Source organism: Rhinopithecus roxellana, chromosome 11, assembly GCF_007565055.1.
Source record: "Rhinopithecus roxellana isolate Shanxi Qingling chromosome 11, ASM756505v1, whole genome shotgun sequence".
In the NCBI taxonomy this organism is placed as follows: Eukaryota; Metazoa; Chordata; class Mammalia; order Primates; family Cercopithecidae; genus Rhinopithecus; species Rhinopithecus roxellana.
The window spans coordinates 37,635,107-37,657,573 of NC_044559.1; the positions used below are offsets into that span (position 1 = coordinate 37,635,107).

General features: G+C 44.8%; 1 protein-coding gene across 1 annotated transcript; it reads left to right on the forward strand.

The window, feature by feature from the left end:
- The first annotated feature begins 3,824 nt into the window (after positions 1–3,824).
- Positions 3,825–22,173, forward strand: PNLIPRP1 (pancreatic lipase related protein 1). The gene is given in 13 exon segments (XM_010388898.2): positions 3,825–3,880; positions 4,459–4,559; positions 4,562–4,605; positions 5,089–5,214; positions 7,398–7,532; positions 8,892–9,000; positions 10,467–10,586; positions 10,686–10,805; positions 12,662–12,780; positions 13,691–13,820; positions 16,652–16,760; positions 18,004–18,171; positions 22,042–22,173. Coding segments are annotated over 13 exon segments (1,401 nt in total). The 3' UTR covers positions 22,106–22,173.
- The last annotated feature ends 294 nt before the right edge of the window (positions 22,174–22,467 follow it).

Genomic DNA, 22,467 nt, shown 5'->3' on the forward strand with positions numbered 1-22,467 from the left:
GTGAGATCTACCAACGGTCATCAAGGACTTTGAGAAGTCTAGGCGAAACTCAGAAGCTGAGTTCACTTCCCACAGACAGGTATCTCTAATGCAAGAAAAAGAAAGAAATCAGTAGCTGACTAATGATGAGGTAAGGTCTTTTACCCTGCTTCCATTACAACACACAGAGGGACAGTCTGCCAGCTCATGGGATATTTAGAAACATAGTTCAATGTAATACAGCCTGAGTCTAGGCTCTGGAAGAGATTTAAAAACCAGCTTTCTCAAAACAAACATTTCTCTAAAATTAAGGGACTCTGAGAATCCACCTTGAACCCAACTGTATCATTCTCCCAGAATTAAAATTGAAGGAGCAAACAAGGACAGAACTGATTGCCTGAAGGAAAGCAGATATTTGGGTTCCATCTATACATGCATATATAACAGATAATAGCTGATGACTTCACTCTTTATTTTCCTGACCTTCAGTGAGTCATACATCTTGAAGACCTGAGAGCTGTCTGGTGGAAATGAAGTCATGGTTTCAAAAAGACATGCACAGATTTCTAGTCTATGAATCCTTACTTGTGATCCTGAAACTGACTGAGATATAAAAGTTCATTCAAAATACTCCAGTTGTTGGCCAGGCACAGTGGCTCACGCCTGTAATCCCAGCACTTTGGGAGGCCAAGGTGGGTGGATCACGAGGTCAGAAGATCGAGACCATCTTGGCTAACATGGTGAAACCCCGTCTCTACTAAAAATACAAAAAATTACCCGGGCATGGTGGCAGGCGCCTGTAGTCCCAGCTACTCGGGAGGCTGAGGCAGGAGAATGGCCTGAACCTAGGAGGTGGAGCTTGCAGTGAGCCGAGATCATGCCACTGCACTCCAGCCTAGGTGACAGAGCAGCAAGACTCCGTCTCAAAAAAAAGGGATGGGCACGGTGGCTCACACCTGTAATCCCAACACTTTGGGAGGCTGAGGTGGGCAGATTATGAGGTCAGGAGATCGAGACCATCCTGGCTAACACGGTGAAACCCCATCTCTACTAAAAACAAAAATAATTAGCTGGGTGTGGTGGCAGGCGCCTGTAGTCCCAGCTACTAGGGAGGCTGAGGCAGGAGAATGGTGTAAACCCAGGAGGCGGAGCTTGCAGTGAGCCGAGATCACGCCACTGCACTCCAGCCTGGGTGAGAGAGCGAGACTCCCTCTCAAAATAAATAAATAAATAAATAAATAAATAAATAAATAAATAAATAAATAATTCAAGTTGTTATTGTTGTTTCAAAGCTTCACCCAGAAATGTTTCCAACTGGTGTGGAATGAATAAATTGTTCTGACAGTCTCTGAAGGAGAAGCAGCTTAAACCTCAGCCTTGCTAGAGGCTTAGTCTATTTAAATCCCCCAGAGCATTTAAACAGGAGCCAGTACATTGGAGCACAGTGTATATTGACTGATGCAGGGAGTTTCCTCATTGTCTTGGGAAAGGGTACGCTCAAACCTGATGCTGTGTGCCGAAGAATAGTAACATTGAGTGCAACAGGTGCTGCTGTCTCTGAATACCAGGTATGGCTTAGGTTCCTATATTGGTTAGCTACTGCTGCATAACAAACTATCCCCAATTCAGTGGCTTAAAGCAGTAAGCATTTATCAGAAATATGAGTTTGCTGGGAGGTTCTTCTGGTCTTGGCTGGATTTACTCATGCATCTGTGGTTACAGTGGGTTGAATAGGCAGTGCCATTAATCTTGGCTGGGTCCTTTACATACTTGGGGGCCAACTGGCTTTGAGTTGTTCAAAGATGTTGCTGTTACCTCACTTAATGATCAAATCAAGTCATACCACGTCTAGCTCAGATTCAAGAGGTGGAGAAATAAACTCCAGTTCTTGATGGAAGTAGCTGCAACATCATATTGCAAAGGGTATGTGTACAGGAGGAAGGGATGAAGAACTGTAATCACCTTCCCAATCCATCATCAAGTCTAGCCTGTTTTTCCATCCTGGGGAAGCCTGGAAGTGGGGGGGAAACAGGTCAGGGGCCAAAAGGGTTTTCACATTTTCTCTTTTGACTCATTCTTTGTATCCCTCTTGTTCTACATGGTTGACATCCACTGAAGCTTGCTGATTACTAGCTCAGCACAACTGAATATTCAACACTCCTTATTTCACTCTGTACAGCCTGAATTCAAGTCTTACCTCATCACTCATCAGTCGTGTGACTTTTTAGGCAATTTACTTATCTCTCTGTGCCTCAGTTCCCACATTTATAAAGAGAGGCTTGTGGGGTTGTTTTAAGACTAATTAGGTAATACATGTAAGGTACGTGGAATTCTGACTGTACTTGGCAAGACTTCATAACAGTTGGCAGCTATTCTTTATGATTCCAGGATTCCTTTTCATTTTCTTAAGAGGAAGGCCCTTAGGCCCGCACCCTTGCGTTTTGGTTATTCAAGATTGAGAACTTTTATACTAAGGCATATTTAACTTGGCAAGGGGAGGCACTCATGGTGTTTGCCTTGTGAGGGCTTATCTGCCTTGCTGTGTGAACTGGCTGGGCTGCTCACAGATGCATAGATCTCTGGCTATATCATGACGGCCTTACAGGGGCCAAGAATTATCTGCAGGTGTGCAACCTTCAGAGGACCTGGGGAAACTCAACAGACATGACACGGGCCTCTGGGGGCTCCTGAACCCAACTATTGAGATGATAGTGGCATAATGCAATCATTGCTATTGTTTTAAGGTGTTGTCTTTTGGATTGGTTCATTGCATAGCAATAGATAACTGGAATAGGCAGTTAATGAGATGATTGTGGTCAGAGGCTACTGTGGGGGCTGTTGAATTTTTCTCCAAATCTCAGATGCCCAGTATTTCTAGTCTTTGAGAGAGAGGAAAATTGAGAGAGAGAGAGACAGACAGAGAGAGAGAAGAGGTTTTCTTAATCAGAGATTTCTCTTTACTCTCAACTATTTGCGGGTATTTTCATCTATTCTAAGTGAGAAATACTATCCTCTATTTTTAGGGTTTGCTGCTGTGTCCCTATTGAGACTTGTAAACTATTTGGTGATGAAATAGAACATTGAAAAGTGGGGGCCCGGCCGGGCGCGGTGGCTCAAGCCTGTAATCCCAGCACTTTGGGAGGCCGAGACGGGCGGATCATGAGGTCAGGAGATCGAGACCATCCTGGCTAATACGGTGAAACCCCGTCTCTACTAAAAAATACAAAAAACTAGCCGGGCGATGAGGCGGGCGCCTGTAGTCCCAGCTACTCGGGAGGCTGAGGCAGGAGAATGGCGTGAACCCGGGAGGCGGAGCTTGCAGTGAGCTGAGATCCGGCCACTGCACTCCAGCCTGGGTGGCAGAGCAAGACTCCGTCTCAAAAAAAAAAAAAAAAAAAAAAAAAAGAAAAGTGGGGGCCCATTCAGCTCACAAGTACATGCATAGTTACATAGGTGAAAGGTTGGTGACCTTACTCCCTGTTTTAACCAAGCATTCTGTCATCTTTCCAGACTTGTGGGAAGACTTGACAGCTATTATTAATCTTGTTTTGTGTATTCGGGCAGATTAAAGTATTAAGCGCACACAGCATGGGTTATCATCACCTGCTGTTTTCTTGAAGTAGTGTCTAAATGATAAGGCTGGAATGTATATTTTTACAAAGGCCTGGATATTCGATCCGGTGGGAGAGAACATCTGGAACATTAGACAGGGTAAGCCACCTTTGCCACTCCTTTCCCCCTGCTGTGACGTACAGGTGAGGCAAACAGTACTGAAGTCAAGGGCGTCAGTGCTCACTGCTCTGGCAATGCCTGGTGAAACTGAGTTATGTTTGAATGTATTGTAGATGCTGATCTTCTGGACAATCACACTTTTCCTGCTGGGAGCAGCCAAAGGTAAGAAACACCACTCCTGCCCTGCAGGAAGAGCTTAAACTTAAGCTCTCAGCCCTGGCCAGAGAAAGCTTTAACTGGCAGGGCTCCCAGCAGCTCCAGGGTACCAGAGAGAAGAGGTGGGCTGGCACTCTGCCTGGGAGAGTAGGCTGGGCAGTTTAAGTGAGACCTGTTTCTGGGGATCCCCCCAGTGGCCTACCTTCATTCTCGGGGTGCCCAAGGCCAGACATTTCTAAGTAAAGCATGAAACATCTGCCTGAGTTAACATATTGACTTATCAATGCCCATTATCACATTAGTCAAATAAATGTATCAGAAGAGCTAGGAATGGGACTTAGAACTTTCCAGTTTTGATGGTAGTTCTAAACAAAGGTACCAGTGGTGTCCCTGTGGGATTCAATGGGACTGCTACCAGGCCAGTAGGTGGGCACTGGGGTCAAGAAGAGAGTGGGAGGGGTTGAAGTAGTTTCATCCATTGTCTTCAGACTGTCCCTAAACAGAAGAGTGACCAGGCCCGAACAGCAGTGACACCCCAGAGTACACCTCGAGAGCAAATCCTTAAGCAGATTCCTTTCTCTGCAGGAAAAGAAGTTGCTATGAGGACCTCGGGTGCTTTTCTGACACTGAGCCCTGGGGCGGGACAGCAATCAGGCCCCTAAAAATTCTCCCCTGGACCGCTGAGAAGATCGGCACCGCTTCCTGCTGTACACCAATGAAAACCCAAACAACTTTCAAGTGAGACCTCTGTCATGTTAATGTCACTGTAACTGGGCACGGGGCTATGCCCACCCTGCACCTTATCTCTGTGCCCCCTTCCTCCACCATGCCCCACCCCATCCCTCAAGCTGCCCCCCAGACCTGGCTAGACCTAGACAGAGCAGGTCCTGAGTAATGTTGGTTTGAATGAATGAATGGTTCACATTTGCAGAACCTCTAGCTGCTGTGTGATTCTGGTCTGGAGCAAACAGCTTACTGTCTAACAAGAACCACAGGGAAGGTAAGAACTCAAACCACAATCCAGGCCTAGTAGAAGCAGTGATTACTCACCTGGAGAGATGGGGCAGGAAAAGGGAGATCGGGGTGGGCTTCATGGAAGAGGTGGCTTTTTGCTGAGCTTTGAAAAGTAGAGGCATTGGGACAGGTGGAGATGAGGAAGGAGAAAAACAGGCCTGTGAGGCTGGGCTGCGAAAACATGCAGCACTTCTGCATTTGTCACAGATTCTCCTCCCCTCTGATCCATCAACAATTGAGGCAGCAAATTTTCAAACAGACAGAAAGACCCGATTCATCATCCACGGCTTCATAGACAAAGGAGATGAGCGCTGGCTGATAGACATGTGCAAGGTAGGAGCCGGCTCTGATCCCTGTGGCCAGCTGAGGCCAACACTTCCTGCTGACATCTCTGCCTCACTTTATGCACTCAAGAAAACTTTACATATTAGGTAACTTTATGCAATTAAAATGCTTCTCTTCACAAAAATTAAAATGCCTTTCCATGTTTCTGCACATCTGCACCCTGAAGCAACCACATTCGCTATTAGAAAAATACTCCTACTATCTAATTTCTGGTTAAACCAAGGCCCGATGTTTTCTGCTTCCATTTTTAGTGAGAGTACTTTGTATCCCATAAACAAGGGACTATAGAGCTTTTTTGGTTCAAATCTTTCCCATATCCCTGAGAGGCTGACATGTGTTTCTCTGACCATTTAATTGATCTCAGCACTTTGGGAGGCCGAGGTGGGTGGATCACCTGAGGTCAGGAGTTCGAGACCAGCCTGGTGAACATGGTGAAACCCTATCTGTAGTAATAATACAAAAATCAGCCTGGCGTGGTGGCAGGTGCCTGTAGTCCCAGCTACTTGGGAGGCTGAGGCAGGAAAATCGCTTGAACCCAGGAGGCAAAGGTTGCAGTGAGCCAATATTGCGCCACTACACTCCAGCCTGGGCAACAGAGCAAGACTACATCTCAAAAAAAAAAAAAGAAAAGAAAAGAAAAGAGAAAAGAAAAGAAAAACAGAAAACTAAAATTGAGCTACTACAATGACAGAGTAGAAAGTGCCACCTACATGTAATATAGGTCAGAAGGAGAGCAACAGAAGAATACACACATGTGCGCACACACACACAGACGTGTGCAACTTGTGCATATGCACACAAACACACACACACGTGCGTGCGATATACCACAATATACCATCATCCTTTCTCTTTATGTGGAGATTGGTTCAATCGATTTTTCTGTCATCTAAGAATTTACCCCAGGAGCCTGCCTTCCACACATACATTAATAACACCAACCGGTAATGTCAAAAGGAAAAATTACAAACCCAGAAAATTAAAGTCATTCTGCACTTGGCCTTGGTTTAGCAGGCATTTCACTCTTGGCAGCTTTCCTGTCCTATCATTAATAAGCATCTTATTGATGCAGTTTATGCTCCAAATTTTCCAGGCTTGTGAAAGATTCCTCAGGATAGCTTGAAAATGAAAGTCCTGGCCCGGCACCATGGCTCATGCCTGTAATCCCAGCACTTTGAGAGGCTGAGGTGGGTGGATCACCTGAGGTCAGGAGTTTGAGACCAACCTGACCAACATGGTGAAACGCTGTCTCTACTAAAAATACAAACATTAGCCAGGTGTGGTCACAGGTGCCTGTAGTCCTAGTTACTCAGGAGGCTGAGGCAAGAGAATCGCTTAAACTAGGATGCGGAGGTTGCAGTGAGCTGAGATCGCGCCACTACACTCCAGCCTGGGTGACAGAGTGAGACTGTCTCAAAAAAGAAAAGTCCTGAGGAGAAAACTCCCACTATCTCTGCGCAAGTGATCACACATATTAGTATACTATATGTGGAATGATTCCAAGTAGATTTTAAATTTATAGTACCCTTTTAAATTCAAGCTGGTAATATGTAGTGCCTGGCAGAACTCCTAAAGATACGTCAGCTCCTTCGATATCCAGGAAGACATTTTCCTTCCAGAATTCTTCAATCTCTTTTAAATCAGTACAGTTCTATTTTTCAAATATCTACATGTGTCTTCTCCATGAAGTACTGTGTCATCATGACTATAAAAATAGTGAAGCTTCTCTCTCACTTTCCAGCTCTGTAAACGCCCAGCAGGCTGCGGCATTGCCAAGAGCCTGAAAGGACGCCTCATAGTCAAATCCGCAAGGTCATTTTGACACTGGCCACTGGAGATTGCACCTACACCTTTTCTTTTTCAAAACAGGACTCTTTTCATGATGCAATTGTTGTTCCCTTCCTAATCAACCTTACTGAATTTGGTTGAAGGAAACCAGAGTGTGGCCAGCTTCCAATTAATCTGCAAGCTGGAGGGGAAATCAGTTTGCCTTTCTCATAGCATTCGCCCTGAAGGATAACTCTTAATTACCAACAGGATTCCCTAATAGAGTCTAGTTTATCTCATGCCCTAGCTGGCAGAAGAGAGAAGTGACCATTTCTGAGCCCTGGCTGGATAAGGTTTCCCCTGCTCCCATGATCTCCCCAACCCCGCTATCTCCCCAATACCAGAACCTGTTCAAGGTGGAGGAGGTGAATTGCATCTGCGTGGACTGGAAGAAGGGCTCCCAAACCACCTACACACAGGCCGCCAACAATGCGCGAGTGGTGGGTGCCCAGGTGGCCCAGATGCTCGACATCCTCTCGGTGAGTCAGCTGGCTGGACTATGTGAGGAGGGAAGTAGTGCCTGCTGGTCTCTGGTAGAGATGCAGCTGAGAGTTATGGATTAAAGAAGGAGAAAAAATTGATATCCAGATCTTACTTCTAAAACTCTGAAATTTGCCTTCATAATGACATGCCAGTGGAAGCAAAAATGAGAATTGCTAACACTTAGAAAGTGTTTTTTGTTTTTAAATCATCTTCAATTTACAGATAAAGAAACTGAGGCCCAGAAAGTTTAACTAGTTTGCTCCCAAAGTCATAAAGCAAATGAATAGAAGAGGTGCCTTTTGATCCAGATCATCTAGCTTCAGAATTCACCCACAACACCAGGTGGGCTCTGTTTGGGGTGAAACATGGCATGGCCAGAGAGAGCCACAGAGAGCCAACGGACAGTACGTGCAATTGGCATGTGTCAACTCTACTGGCCTGGTGGTGTGGGTGCTATTGATGTTGGGGAATTCCTTCTGCCATAATCATTTCACTTATTTCTTCCTACACTGTTTCATTTTAGCTAACTCTTTCAGTCTTTAATTCTTTAAGTTTCTAATCCTTTGTGACTATTTTCTGTACTAGGTAATGACCAGAGCCATTTCTCTTATAGCTAAAGGGTCTACAAAATAACCAACTTCTCCACTCCTACAGAAATCAAAACCCATGGTATGTGTACAAGAAGTATGGGAGACCAATAAATGAAGTGCCTTTGGGTGAACGTCTCTGAGAGCAACACGTGTAAATACCTCATATCTCTATTTGATTTGCTCGTTCACCAGTTTTTTTGGAGCACAATGTCAGGAGTGTGTGAGGAAGTTAAAAAGACACATGAGGTCCCAGACCATCAAGGAGCTTGCAGTGAAAACTTGCAATGCCAGTAGAGTGTGATCTATTAGTGGGTTCTGATGGGGAGGGTAGGAGCTTTGCAGGAACACATAGAAGGCAGCTAATCCACAATGACAGGGCAGGGAAAGGGATTAAGGAGGTCTCCCAAGGAAGAGACGTCTAAATTGAGAGCTGAAGGCTAGTCTGTTGATGTTAGCTGGCAAGTGCTTGGGGGATAGGCAACAATAGAAAGAGAAGAACCAACCAGGCCCAGAGGTGAGAGGCTATGATGTATTTGGGGGTCTGAAAGTTCAACAAAGGGTTTGGCTGAAGAGTCTAGAAAAATAGATGATGAGTTAGGAAACCTCTGAGGCCTTCAAAATGAGTTTGAGCTTGATCCTGAAGGCAATGAGAGGCATGGAAAATTTTCAGCAGAGGAGTAATATCCATCAGGCTGGCATTTTAGAAAAACTACAGCAAAAAAAAAAAAAAAAAAATGTCCTGAAAATACAATCCCCCCACTCCAGACAGAGTACAGCTATCCGCCTTCCAAAGTTCACCTCATCGGCCACAGCCTGGGAGCCCACGTGGCTGGAGAGGCAGGGAGCAAGACTCCAGGCCTGAGCAAGATTACAGGTAAGGCCCCAGGGGCAGGGCCCCAGTTTTGTCCCCAGAAACCCCAGAATGAGGTCTCAAGAATACAGCCCAGTTCAGAGCTCCCCTGAAGGAGACTGCCCCCCTGGCTGTGATACGGCTGCTTGAAGCCTACGCAGAACATTTTAGGGAGCCCCCCAAAAAGCTCATGTGCCACCTTCATGGCAAGGGAAGGGTGATTTTGTTCCTCTTGCTTCTTCCACCTCTGTCCTAGCGCCTCCTTTCCAAGTCCCAGTTTTCTGGTGGTGTTGCTTTCTCAGCAGGACTGGGCACCCAGGAAAACGCAGAGTGAGACTAGTATCAACATAAGCGAAACATCATCAAGGAGGGTCTCTATTGCCAAGTCTTTCTCCCTTCTCTTTGAAATTAAGGGCAGAATAGAATCTAAAAATTGTTTCCCACTGCTTCTACTGGTAGAAGAAGCCCAGTCGCCATTATGGCCAAAAGCATTCTTTTAACCCAATCAAAGCATTTGAATTATAACAGCAACAAGATATATCTACATAATATGATGGTAATCATAATAATAATGTTATTATAATTATTATAGTAAGCATAGATTAAGTGCCTGCTTATCCCAAATACTGCACAAAAATTTATATTTTCTCATATAATTCTCAGAACTGAAGAAAAAGGCTCAGGGATGCAAATAACTTGCCCAAAGCCACACAACTCGTCAGTGGGAGATCCGAGATCCAGACCTAGTTTTGCTAATGTTTGGCTCAAGCAACTCTTTATAAGAAATCTCTCTTTTATTTTCAGCTGGCAACTACATTCATGTTCCTATTTTATCAGCTGCTCTAACCAAGCCTTCAAAAACTATTAACAAATCCAAGATCCCTGCTAAGAAGGAAAATTGTCAAAAATAATAATTATTAATATCTTACATATACACCCATGAGTATACACCAGGCATTGTGCTAAGTGCTGCATGGTTTTAATCCATAACAACCATATCAAACAGATGCCATTATCACTCCATTTTGTAAAATGAAGAACCTGACATGCTCAAGGTCATGCATCTTGTCCCAAAAGCAGCTGAGTAGGAATTTGGAGCCAGGCAACCTAGACCCAGAACCTGTGTTCTTAACTATGATACCACATTGCTTCACCCCTTTCTTTCTACAAACTTGAGGAGAGAAAGGATGTTGAAGAAGAAAGATACACAAGGAAATGGGAAACTCTGGTGTGTAAAAAATCCTTGCTTAAACAAAATCTGAATTTCTTTGCTCATCTGCCCTCCTCCATCCATGCTACTGGGAACCCCTTTGTAATGAACCACAGACTCTATGTCCTCATATTTAGCACCCAAGGTCATGGCACTGCACAACTCCGGGGCATGGTACCCCTTGCTTTGGGCAGTGCATAGCCTGGGCAGCTGTACACCTTGGTGCTGCTGACATCTACAGTCAGGTCTATTGTTCTGCAGTGCTGATCATCTCTTTTAGGGTTGGATCCTGTAGAAGCAAGTTTTGAAGGTACTCCTGAAGAGGTGCGACTAGATCCCTCTGATGCTGACTTTGTTGATGTGATTCATACGGATGCAGCTCCCCTGATCCCATTCTTGGGTGAGGCCCACGATGCTCTAGCTGTGAGCATGCATGACTGTGTTTTAAGCATGAAAGTCCTGCATGACAGAAAGCTCATTGCTCTTCTAAACATTTCAGGTTTTGGAACGAATCAACAGATGGGTCATCTTGACTTCTTCCCTAACGGAGGAGAGAACATGCCGGGATGCAAGAAGAATGCCCTGTCTCAGATTGTGGATCTAGATGGCATCTGGGCAGGTAAAGTCGTGGTGGGGTGAGGGGAACAGGGCGTGTGCTTTCCTGGAGCGACCAATACCTTTGTATAGCAAATCTTAAGAATAAAAATGAAACTGTCTTTAAAAATATACAATTCCCTCTTCTGAGGATTATTTCGGGAAAAAAATGTAGCTACATAGTATTTGTTATATCTCAGCTTTACTGCTTTTGTGCTTCCTTAAAACTTTGCTGTGGATGTCCTGGCATGTACGATCAACAAAGAATTATGGAACTGTCACTTAAAGCTGTGACTCCAACAATCAATTAGTAGTTACCTGATAGAGCCAGGAAATAGCATGAGAGCAAACATCCTGACTGTAACTAAGAGACTTTTGCTACAAATTCTCTCTTGGGAATCAGTGATAAGGTTCAAAATGATGTAATCAGCTCCCCTTCAGTAACTAGAATGAGAATATTCCCAATAGTTTCCACAGCAAGCCTATTTGCAAAATGAGAGCCATTGCTTACCTATGTTGAGTAGGAATGAGGAGCAGTCACAGTTAAGGAAGGTGAGATGGGAGACTGTTATTGGACGTGGTTATTCTTTATTGTTGATCTAGCGCACTTGGGAAGAAAGGGCATCCTGCAGACACAGCTCTGACTCTGTATCTAATGAGGCCAAAAGGACAATGGACAGGTGAAGTTTTCATCCAGACTTATCATGTGGCACCACACAAGAAAAAACCCTTAGTAGTCTGACCAAATGTAATGAGTAAAGATTTTTATTGAATTTCATCCAAATGGCTTGGCAAATATGGATGCCATCAAAGCAAATATTAAGAATGAGGACAGACCAGGCATGATGGCTCACGCCTATAATCCCAGCACTTTGGGAGGCCAAGGCAGGCAGATCATTTGAGGTCAGGAGTTTGAGACCAGCTTGACCAACATGGTAAAACCCCATCTCCACTAAAAACACAAAACTTAGCCAGGCGTGGTGGTGCATGCCTGCAATCCCAGCTACTCAAGAGGCTGAGGTAGGAGAATCATTTGAACCCAGGAGGCAAAGGTTGCAGTGAGCCGAGACCATGCCATTGCACCACAACCTGGGCAACAAGAGTGAAACTCCATTTCAAATAATAATAATAATAATTTTTAAAAATGAGGACATATGCAGTTTGTCTGTCACAGCCTCGTGAGGGTTTGCATGCATAGGGCAGCCGAAACTCTTCATCAGTAATGGCCCAGCAAGCTCAGGCCAGGTCTAGAAGGTGTAATGTAACATTTGTCACTTGGCAGGAGTTGCAGGGAGCCAAGAAAGGTTGCAAGGAAAATCAAGACACTATGAGAGTGAAGCTCATACAAAGCCACCTAAAGTTATACAGTCCTTGTTTTTATTTGTATAATTGCTGCATGGAAATGTCCTCACATTGGCTTGGTCATGTCACATCTAGTCATGTCTTTGAGGACCTCTAGCATGGTGCCTGGGACATGAGATGGCACAAAGGTTGGAAGGATGGGCTCAAGACCAGATGGGCATGGGTTTAATTACCAGCTTTCCCACCTATTAGCTAAACTGTAAATCTGAGCCAATACTCTGTAGTTCTTTCTGTAAAATAGGGATGAGATGATAATGTATAAATAGGAATGATACAGTACCCACCTCCTAGGAAGCTGAGGATTACATGGACAAAGCATTTAAAGTGATCAGAACGTTGCCTGGCACACAGAAAGCACCCTCTATATGTTAATTGTCATTATAGTGGCTGAATTTTGGATTTATCTTAAGTTTCTGAAAGTAGGGTCCTACTTTGGAACCATCTCATTTGGAGAGAGAGGCAGAGAAGCTGTTTCAGCCCCCCAACCACCTGTTCAGGCTTCCTTATTTGTTTTCCCAGGAACCTGGGATTTTGTGGCTTGCAATCACCTAAGAAGCTACAAGTATTACTTGGAAAGCATCCTCGACCCCGATGGGTTTGCTGCATACCCCTGTGCTTCCTACAAGTCCTTTGAGTCTGTAAGCTATTGTCCTGCCTCCAGCAATGGGCATCACCCCACTGTGGGACTGTTGTCCTGCTGTGTTTGGGATTTGCAATGCCTTTTCACTACATGTTTTGCATTGTCCCTCAGAGTTCATGGTCCTGTGGAGTGGAAGAGGAAAAAACGTAAATAACTTTAGGCAGGAGGTGGCTAATATTTTCGATGAGATGAGTCATGTGGCAGAGGAAAACTGGGAAATCAGAAGAAAGAGCAGTCAATTCGATGATATAGAGAGGCTTCCTGCAGGAGGCGACCTCTGAATCTGGCTTAAAAATGATAGAGTTTAGAAAACACAGGAATGCACATTTCTGGCATGGGCAGAGCAAGAGTAGAAGAATGTATAGAGAATAATTCACACCAGAGAGAAAGCAAGGTGGATGCTGGAGTCCTATATGCCAGACTGGCAACAAGGGGAGAGATGGAAGAATGACAGGCTAGAGACTGCCTATTCTGGCTCACGAGAGCCAGTGTGAATATCCCTTCCCAACTCCACATTCAGAGACATCACGTTAGTAGCCTGAAATTGGCCACAGTCAGAGTATTTACACCACCGAAATTGGTAGGCACTGCAATCCAGGGTTTTTGTCCCAGAGAGTTGGCTGCTTATCATTCACCACTTCACCATTTAACGGAAGGTATAATTGATCTAACCTAGGTCCTGAGCATCAGTGTTTTTTAAAGCTCCTCAAATAATTCTAATGTGTTGCGCCTAAAAGTTGGGAACCCTGATCCGGATGAAGGTAACTTAGAGATCATCTGCTCCAACCCCCTTGCTGTCACAAAGGAGAACGCTTAGGCTGTAGGAAAATTGAGTGTCTGCTCCCTCAGATGTATCAATCATACAAATACAAATTCTCCTTACAGTCCCATCTATCTCTTCTCATTAGGACAAGTGCTTCCCCTGTCCACATCAAGGATGCCCACAGATGGGTCACTATGCTGATAAATTTGCTGGCAGGACAAGTGAAGAGCAGCAGAAATTCTTCTTGAACACAGGAGAGGCTAGCAATTTCGCTCGTAAGTTGCACTTTGACTACCTGCCCATGTAAAGCAAGTATATAGTTTCTGTTACAAATCAGGGGCTTGCTTTCAACCTGAAATATTTGAGCATACATTTTGATTATCTTAGAAATGGACACATTCACCCAAACTATCCCAGTTACAAGGCAACTGAGGATTTAGAAAGAGTGCGCATTTCTTCCATTCTATTTCTGTGGCATGAAATGAGAGCAAGCCCTTGTATTTCTCTGGCATGAAATGAGAGCAAGCAAATAGTATAATTAATAGAACGAGGCCAATTTGCACATCCTTGTGACCAGCTACCCTGAATTTGTACCACTCCACAGTTCATCGTTTCTTTCCTTTTTAAGGCCGCATCAGACACACCTGTTCTTCTCTTCATTCAGCAAAGATGTAATTGGTACCAGCTCTTTGCTGGGCTGTGTCCCTTAAGAAGCCCAGCTCCATTCTCTGATTTCCCCTCTGTCTATGCATCCCTGATGCCCAGGGGCTGCCTTGCTGGTGGAGTGCAGGTGGGAATCAGGGGGAAGGATGGGTTCTCTCTAAAACCAGCTGAATGAACTAAGACAATGGACTAAGACACAGGGTAGAGACTGGGCATGTTCGGACCACTTAGTACCAACTTGCCCTATGACAGTTCCGTAGGAGGTGGCCCAGTAAAGACAGAGGTTATATATTCATATAAATATATAACACATCTTACATAGTTTTTAAAGTCAGAGTTACTGAGGTATAATTTATATTCGGCAAAATGCACGCTTTTTAACATACACTTCTATGAGTTTGGACAAATGAATAGTTGTGTAACCACCTCCAAATCAAGATACAGAACATTTCTATCACCATATATATCACTCTGTATTTTTTTGTAAGAAGACATTGGTTAATCAATCCTTCCACTGATGTTGTGATGCATGAAATACTTGCCAATATTTCAACAACAAATTAAACATTCAAAAATCATGTATTCATTCCTCAATCAACAATTATTTATGGGCCACAGACTACGCTAGACACTGAGGATGCAGGGACGAACAAGACACTCCTCTCATGAAATTAATAATCCAGCCGAAGAGAGAAACTGAGCAAGCAACTACAAGCGTGATGGGATTGGTGGCTGTTGCCATGACATTATGGGACGGGGAACCTGGCCCTGACCAGAAGGAGGGTCAGGGACAAGGTCTCTGAATACAGGAAAGATGAATAGGAGTTAGGCAAGAATCGTGTGTGTGTATATTAATGTACATCTGTGCACATGTGTGGGTGTATGCATGCAGTGTGAGTGTGTTTATGTGTGCATGTACCTTTATGTGTATGCATGTGTTTATATATGTATGCATGTGTGTCTGTATGTTTATGTATATGTGGGTGCACGTGTGTGTATTCGTATGTGGGTGTCTATGTGTATGTGTGTGGTTATATGTGTGTAGGTTTGTGTGTGTGTGCACATACACATGCATGTTTATGTATATGTATTTGTGTGTGTGCACACACATGCGTATGTTTGTGTAGATGTATTTGTGTGTGTGCACGTACATGCATATGTTTGTGTAGATGTATTTGTGTGTGTGCACGCACATGCGTATGTTTGTGTAGATGTATTTGTGTGTGTGCACGCACATGCGTATGTTTGTGTAGATGTATTTGTGTGTGCATGCACATGCATATGTTTGTGTAGATGTATTTGTGTGTGTGCACGCACATGCGTATGTTTCTGTATATGTATTTGTGTGTGTGCACGCACATGCGTATGTTTGTGTAGATGTATTTGTGTGTGCACGCACATGCGTATGTTTGTGTAGATGTATTTGTGTGTGTGCACGCACATGCGTATGTTTCTGTATATGTATTTGTGTGTGCACGCACATGCATATGTTTGTGCATATGCATTTGTATTTGTGTGTGTGTGTGCATGCAGGCCCTGGGACAGCACTTCAGGTAGAAGCCTAAGTGACAACTGCTCATGCACCTACTCTGTGCTAGAGACTGCCCAGGGTCCTGGGGAGCAAAGATGAAACACAGTCCCCGCCCTCGAGGTGGTAGCCAGGCTGCACTCCCGAGCTACCTTCCCAAATGTGGAGACAAGCCCCTATTCCCTCTCTCTTCACCTTAACTCACTGTACTGTCATTCTGGGGCAGAGCTGGCCAATAGAACTTTCTGCAATGAGGGGCATATTCTGTGTAGCCATTAGCCTCATGTGGCAATTTAACATTTGCAACACAGCTAATGAGTTTGAGAAACTAAATTTGTAATTGTATTTAATTTGGATTTAAATGTAAGCAGCCACATGTGGCTAGTGACCTCCTCACTGGGCAATGCAGTTCTAGAGGGGGATATTGCTGAATACATACTTCTCCTTAAGGCCTTGTTTGATTTGTAGATTAACAAGTAGAATTTCTTATACTTTGGCTGGACGTGGTGGCTCACGTCTGTATTCCCAGCACTTTGGGAGGCTGACACGGGTGGATCACTTGAGGTCAGGAGTTGGAGACCAGCCTGACCAACAACATGGTGAAACTCTGTCTCTGCTAAAAATACAAAAATTAGCCAGGTGTGGTGGTGCGTGCCTGTAGTCCCAGCTACTAGGGAGGCTGAGGCATGAGAATCACTTGAACCTGAGAGGCGGAGGTTGCAGTGAGCCAAGACTGCACCACTGCACTCCAGCCTGGATTACAGAGTGAGACTCCATCTCAAAATAATAATAATAATAATTTTTTAAAAAAGAATTTCTTATGCTTTGATGCCTCAGAGTAAGAGAAGGAGACAAGTCTGGGATGTAGGCTACCTAATTTGTATGTGAATAAATTGAGATGGAACTCCTGTGCAGGCTGGAGATATGGGGTTTCCATCACACTGTCTGGAAGAACAGCCACTGGTCAGATCAAAGTTGCTTTGTTTGGAAATAAGGGAAACACTCACCAGTACAATATCTTCAGGTAATTTGCCATTTTAATACTACGTCTCATTTGATGATATACACAGTCTTCAAACCACACACTTAATTTGAACACTTATCATCTCTTCATATGTCAATGGTTTTTAATTACAGTCATGTAACATGCAACAACATTTTAGTTGATGGACAACATACACAAGAGTTGCTCTATAAGTTTGTAATACCATATTTTTACTGTACTTTTTCTATGTTTGGGTGTTTAGATACACAAATACTTACCACTGTATTCCAACCATCTACAGAACTCAATACAGTAACATGTAGTACAGGTTTGTAACCTAGGAGCAATAGGCTGTACCATACAGCCTAGGTATGTAGTAGGCTGTGCCATCTACGTTTGTGTGAATACATGCTATGATGTCCACACAATGATTAAATCACCTAAGGACACATTTCTCAGAACATATCTCCATTGTTAAGCAACGCAGGACTATATTACTTTATGACTGAAGTTAATTGCAGACTTCTGCTAATAATTTTTCTTTTCTGTTATAAACCTAGGCATTTCATTCTTTCTCTCTCTCTCTTTTTATTTTTTTTTTTAAGAAAGAGTCTTGCTCTGTCATCCAGGCTGGAGTGCAGTGGCACAATCTTGGTTCACTGCAACCTCCGCCTCCCGGGTTCAAGAAATTCTCGTGCCTCAGTCTCCCAAGTAGCTGAGATTACGGGCATGGGCCACCATACCTGGCTGACTTTTGTATTTTTAGTAGAGAGGGGTTTTGCCATGTTGGCCAGGCTGGTCTCGAACTTCTGACCTCAAGTGATCCGCCCACCTCGGCCTCCCAAAATGCTGGGATTATGGGTGTGAGCCACCATGCCTGGCCTCTTTCTCTCGTAATAGATTTTTTTTTTTTTAAACGTAAATCTAATATTACTTCAGATATCCTGTTTTCTGATTAGTACAATAACCCATGCTTATTATGCCATACCATGTGGCTAATTCATTACTGTACAAATAATTCTTCCAAAAAATATAAAATGATATGCAGGAATTCTGTTTCATTTTCTATAAGAAAGCATTCAATTTTAAAACTTGAGTTTTTAAAACCATAGTTTGAACAGTGCTTGCATATTGCTGGCTTTTCCATGTCTCCATCCTTCATTTGGAAATTAATTCAGAAAAATAATCTTGTTAATCTAGAATAGAAAACAGCAGCATGGCATTGTATGGTCATTAGAACTCATTTCCATGAACAGGGATGTTTATGTTTCTCTATTTCAAGGGGGATTCTCACACCAGGCTCAACCCACTCCTATGAGTTTGATGCAAAGCTGGATGTTGGAACAATTGAGAAAGTCAAGTTTCTTTGGAATAACAATGTGATAAATCCAACCCTCCCCAAAGTGGGTGCTGCCAAGATCACTGTGCAAAAGGGAGAAGAGAAGACAGTGTATGTATCTTTGCTGGCTGGTGCTGAAAAATGTTTGCAGAGATTCATGTTATATTGAAAACCCACCCCAGAAAGTTACACATAGTTAAGCAAGAAAAGTCAAGAAAATTTACTCATCTGTGGCCCCTTCTCCCCAAACAAGCAACTGACAAAGAGCATAAAACATTTCTGTTGGGTGCACCTTATTGGGTGTTCTCAGCACTGCCTGTGGGAATACAGAAGATAAGACTGTACTTTCAAGGTAAAATGAGAAAATATAAGAAAGAGAACAAGAAATCCTTTTGAAGGGTACAAGTTTATAAGTATGGGCTAGTGAATAGCTATACTTGAAAGAAGAGAAGACCAATCACATTTCAGGATAATAAAACGGAAAATAAATCGGTTTTAGGAAAAGATGGAGAATTTTATATAGGACAAAAAAGCACTAGGGTTGCAACACATGTGAGATCCTGACCTGTGGTCTCCCTGGCTTTGGGCCTGAATAAGCACAGGGCCATGGGTAGGAAAAAGGGACAGCTGGAGGAAAAGTTGGAGTGGTGACCTGAGAGGGCAGAGTGACTGTCTTGAAGCTCAGATCCCAGGTCTGGTCAGTAGAACACATGGCTTTGTGGGAAGGAGATCCTGGGCTCTCAGCCACCGATGGTCTTGAAGTTTGGGGTTAGGTGGAGTCACCGAGGTCAGGTCCCAGAGATTGTCACTCCCCCAGGTGGGGAGGGTGGGGTGGCAGAGTAGAATGGGGGCTGACTCCACATCTGGATCTCCTCAGACTGGATGACCCAGTGAGGTTCTCCCTATCCCCACAAGGCAAGGAGAACAAAGAGGTTGGCCCTGCCAGGTGGTCGGTGGAACCAGGAGGCTTTATAAGCTAGAGCATAGTATAGAGGAGACTGGGCCGGGCTGGTGGGGAGCCCTGTGCAGGCTGGAGGTGCAGCCAAATCCTTTCCTCCCTGACCCCATCGGAGGATTCTCAGCCTCTAAAATTCAGCTCCCCACGGCCTCATTAGCAAGCATCCCATGGCCTGAATCCTGGGACTGTGTGGTTAAAAACATGTCAGGTGGTGGCATCACTGGAATCTTAAAAATGAGAGGTGTTCCCAGTCGGGCGCGGTGGCTCACGCCTGTAATCCCAGCACTTTGGGAGGCTGAGGTGGGTGGATCTCCTGAGGTCGGGAGTTCGAGACCAGCCTGACCAACATGAAGAAACCCTGTCTCTACTAAAAACACAAAAATTAGCCGGGCGTGGTGGCACATGCCTGTAATCCCAGCTATTCGGGAGGCTGAGGCAGGAGAATCACTTGAACCTGGGAGGCGGAGGTTGCAGTGAGCCAAGATTGTGCCATTGCACTCCAGCCTGGGCCACAAGAGTGAAACTCCGTCTCACAAATAAATAAATAAATAAAAATGAGAGGTGTTCCCAGGAGATGACTTGCTCACAGGTAAGACGTATGAGGCCAAATCAGCCAGGGCATTGCATCTTCTAGGTTTTCTGAGGAAAGGCTGAGGCTTTCTGAACTTTCCGCAAATCAAACAGAATGTACTTAAGGCTTCACCTGAGGCCCTGTGCCCATCAGCTGTCATCTGCATTCTAGTGGCTGAGTGCAGCTCCCCTCGCTGTCTGCTCAGAGAGACTCTTTCTTAAGAGCAGCTGGATATAAAACATCAGGTTTTTAAACAGAGGAAAGTCAAAATCAGCTTCAAATCTCTCAAACTAGTTTGGCGAATAAAAACATTGAATTAGTTGAATTACTCAAAAGTTTTCCTGTTATGAGACTGGCCAGTAACATTTAATAATAATAATAATGATGATAAAGAAGCTAAAGAAAATCAAGATTTTGGTCCAAGCTCTTCTCAGAATCCCCTCATATTTTTTAGTAACCTCATTGGGGTTTCAGTTCCTACTAAGGAACCTGCCGACTAGGATTCCCTCCAATGACACAGTATCCAAAGAGAATGGTAGCCCTCCCCCTCTTTATTTCTCCCTGTCCCCCTCTCTTTCTTTATTAAGTACCTATTGTAAATGTACCCTTGCAAATGACTTTATTAAGTACCTATTGTATGGCCTGGCAAATAGTAAGGGATGCAAAGACAGAGCCTACACTCAAGGAGCTTACAGTTTAGCTGTTGAGAAAAATCAGACTTACAGTTCACAGGAAAGGTCAAAAGACCAAATAAATAACTCCCAGGAGAGGCTCAGAAAGACAGTGGCCAAGGAGGAAAGCAGAGGGCCCCGGGGAGGCTGTGATGGAAGGAAGGGCAGCTCTCAGGATGAGGGAGGGAGGAGGAGGGAGGAAAGGCACAGGGGCAGGGCAACAGGTCCAGGTGCATGAGGGGCGACAGGACCCAAGTGCAGGGAATATGATTGGAGGCCTCTGATGCCAGGTTAGGGCTTCTTGGAAGAAAAAATGAAACACAGAAGAGAAGGTGGGAAGGGGCCAAGGAACACAAGTGAGGAAATGGGGCAAAGCTTCCGAGCTCACTGGTGGTTAGGCCTGAGAGAAGTCTAAGCTCACAGGTGGCTAGGCCTGAGAGAACCACAATAATAACTGCTTACATCTGCATTGTTTTCTGTTAATTATAAGACTTTTTACATTTACCATCATGGGATGTTGCATTCTTATCATGGAACTCTCAACAGTCATGAGAGGGAGTCCTCTTCTACAAATGAAGAGGGCTGCCTTTCTCTCTCTCTCTCTCTCTCTTTTTTTTTTTTTTTTTTTTCTGAAATAGAGTCTCGCTCTGTTGCCCAGACTAGAGTACAAGTGGGGTGATCTCAGCTCACTGCAACCTCCACCTCCCAGGTTCAAGAGATTCTTGTGCCTCAGACTCCTGAGTAGCTGGGATTACAGGCATGCACCACCACACCTGGCTAATTTTTGTATTTTTAGTAGAGACGGGGTCTCACCATGTTGGCCAGGCTGGTCTCAAACTCCTGACCTCGAGTGATCAACCTGCCTCGCCCTCCCAAAGTGCGGGGATTACAGGCATGAGCCACCACACCAGGCCCTGCCTTTCTCTTTTGATACTGTGTCATTGGAAGGAATCCTAGTGGGCACGCTCTTTAGTGGGAATTAATACCCCAATAAAGTTATTAAAAAATATGAGGGGATTCTGAGAAGAGCTTGGACCAAAATCTTGATTTTCTTTAGCTTCCCAGTTATTACATCCTTCCTCAGAATCCTCAGATAACTAGCCCCAAAGCATTCAAACATGGGAGGGCAAGGTCATGAGGAACTCCAGGGAGGAAAGCCAGGTCCCCCGACTCCAGAGCTGGAAGACAAGGTCAAGGAAGGCTTGAAGTGTGATCCTGAAAATACAGCCTCTGGCATCAGATGGACCTGTTTTTGCATCTTTGTTATTCTGCTGATTAATGGAGAGCCCTCTGTGCCTCAGTTTCCTCTCCTGTAATGTAGAACTAATAATCAGACCCCCTCACACATGCGTGGTGAGGATCAAGTTTGCGCAAGTGAATTATGCAGCATAATTGGCCGCAGATAAGAAGGGCTCAGGGCGTGTTGGCCGCTGTCCCCTTCCGAGAGTGACTGGAGGACAGCATCCCTCTGTGAGCCAGGCTGCTGAGCCTATGGTGGCTGCCACGCACCTGTGGAGACAAGGGAGTGAGAGTCCCTTCCTTCAGAGGCTACCGTCCTGTGTGACACTCCAGAACCATAGCAGACCTTGTCCTAGAGCCTCCAGGCAGCAAGCACTGCAGGCGCTGGTTGCAGCTCCAGTCCTAGGGCCCCCTCGTGCCTCCTGAATCACTCATCAGCTGTGACTTGGGCTTAACCCCTTAAGAAAAAAAAAAAAAACAGCAACACCTGGCTTTTGCTAAGGTGACCCCCAAACGCTTACAAAGCTTCCCTTTCTCCCCAGGTACAACTTCTGTAGTGAAGACACAGTGCGCGAAGACACGCTGCTCACCCTCACGCCCTGCTAGGTGGCATAAGCTCCGTAGCTTACGTGGCTGCTGCGTTCATGCCAATAAAATCCACTGGTGCATCTGTATGCTCTGAGTCTGTCTCCTCCTGCGGCCGCCTCCCGGGGATACATTAAGGAATGGAACGTTTGCAGATGTCCCCAGCACCTCCCCATACCTGGGTTTCTCCCCATTGACTTTGGGTCACACAGTCTCCCTGGGTCCTGTGCCTGGGTCGACTGTCATCTCCGTGCCTGAGCTTGTGGCGATGGACTGAACTCCAGAGCCTCAGTTCGAGGGGGACCAGCCTTTAGCCCCGCCCCTCATTTCACAGGGAGGAAACTGAGGCCCAGAGGGGCAGGTAGCTGTTCAGACTCACTGAG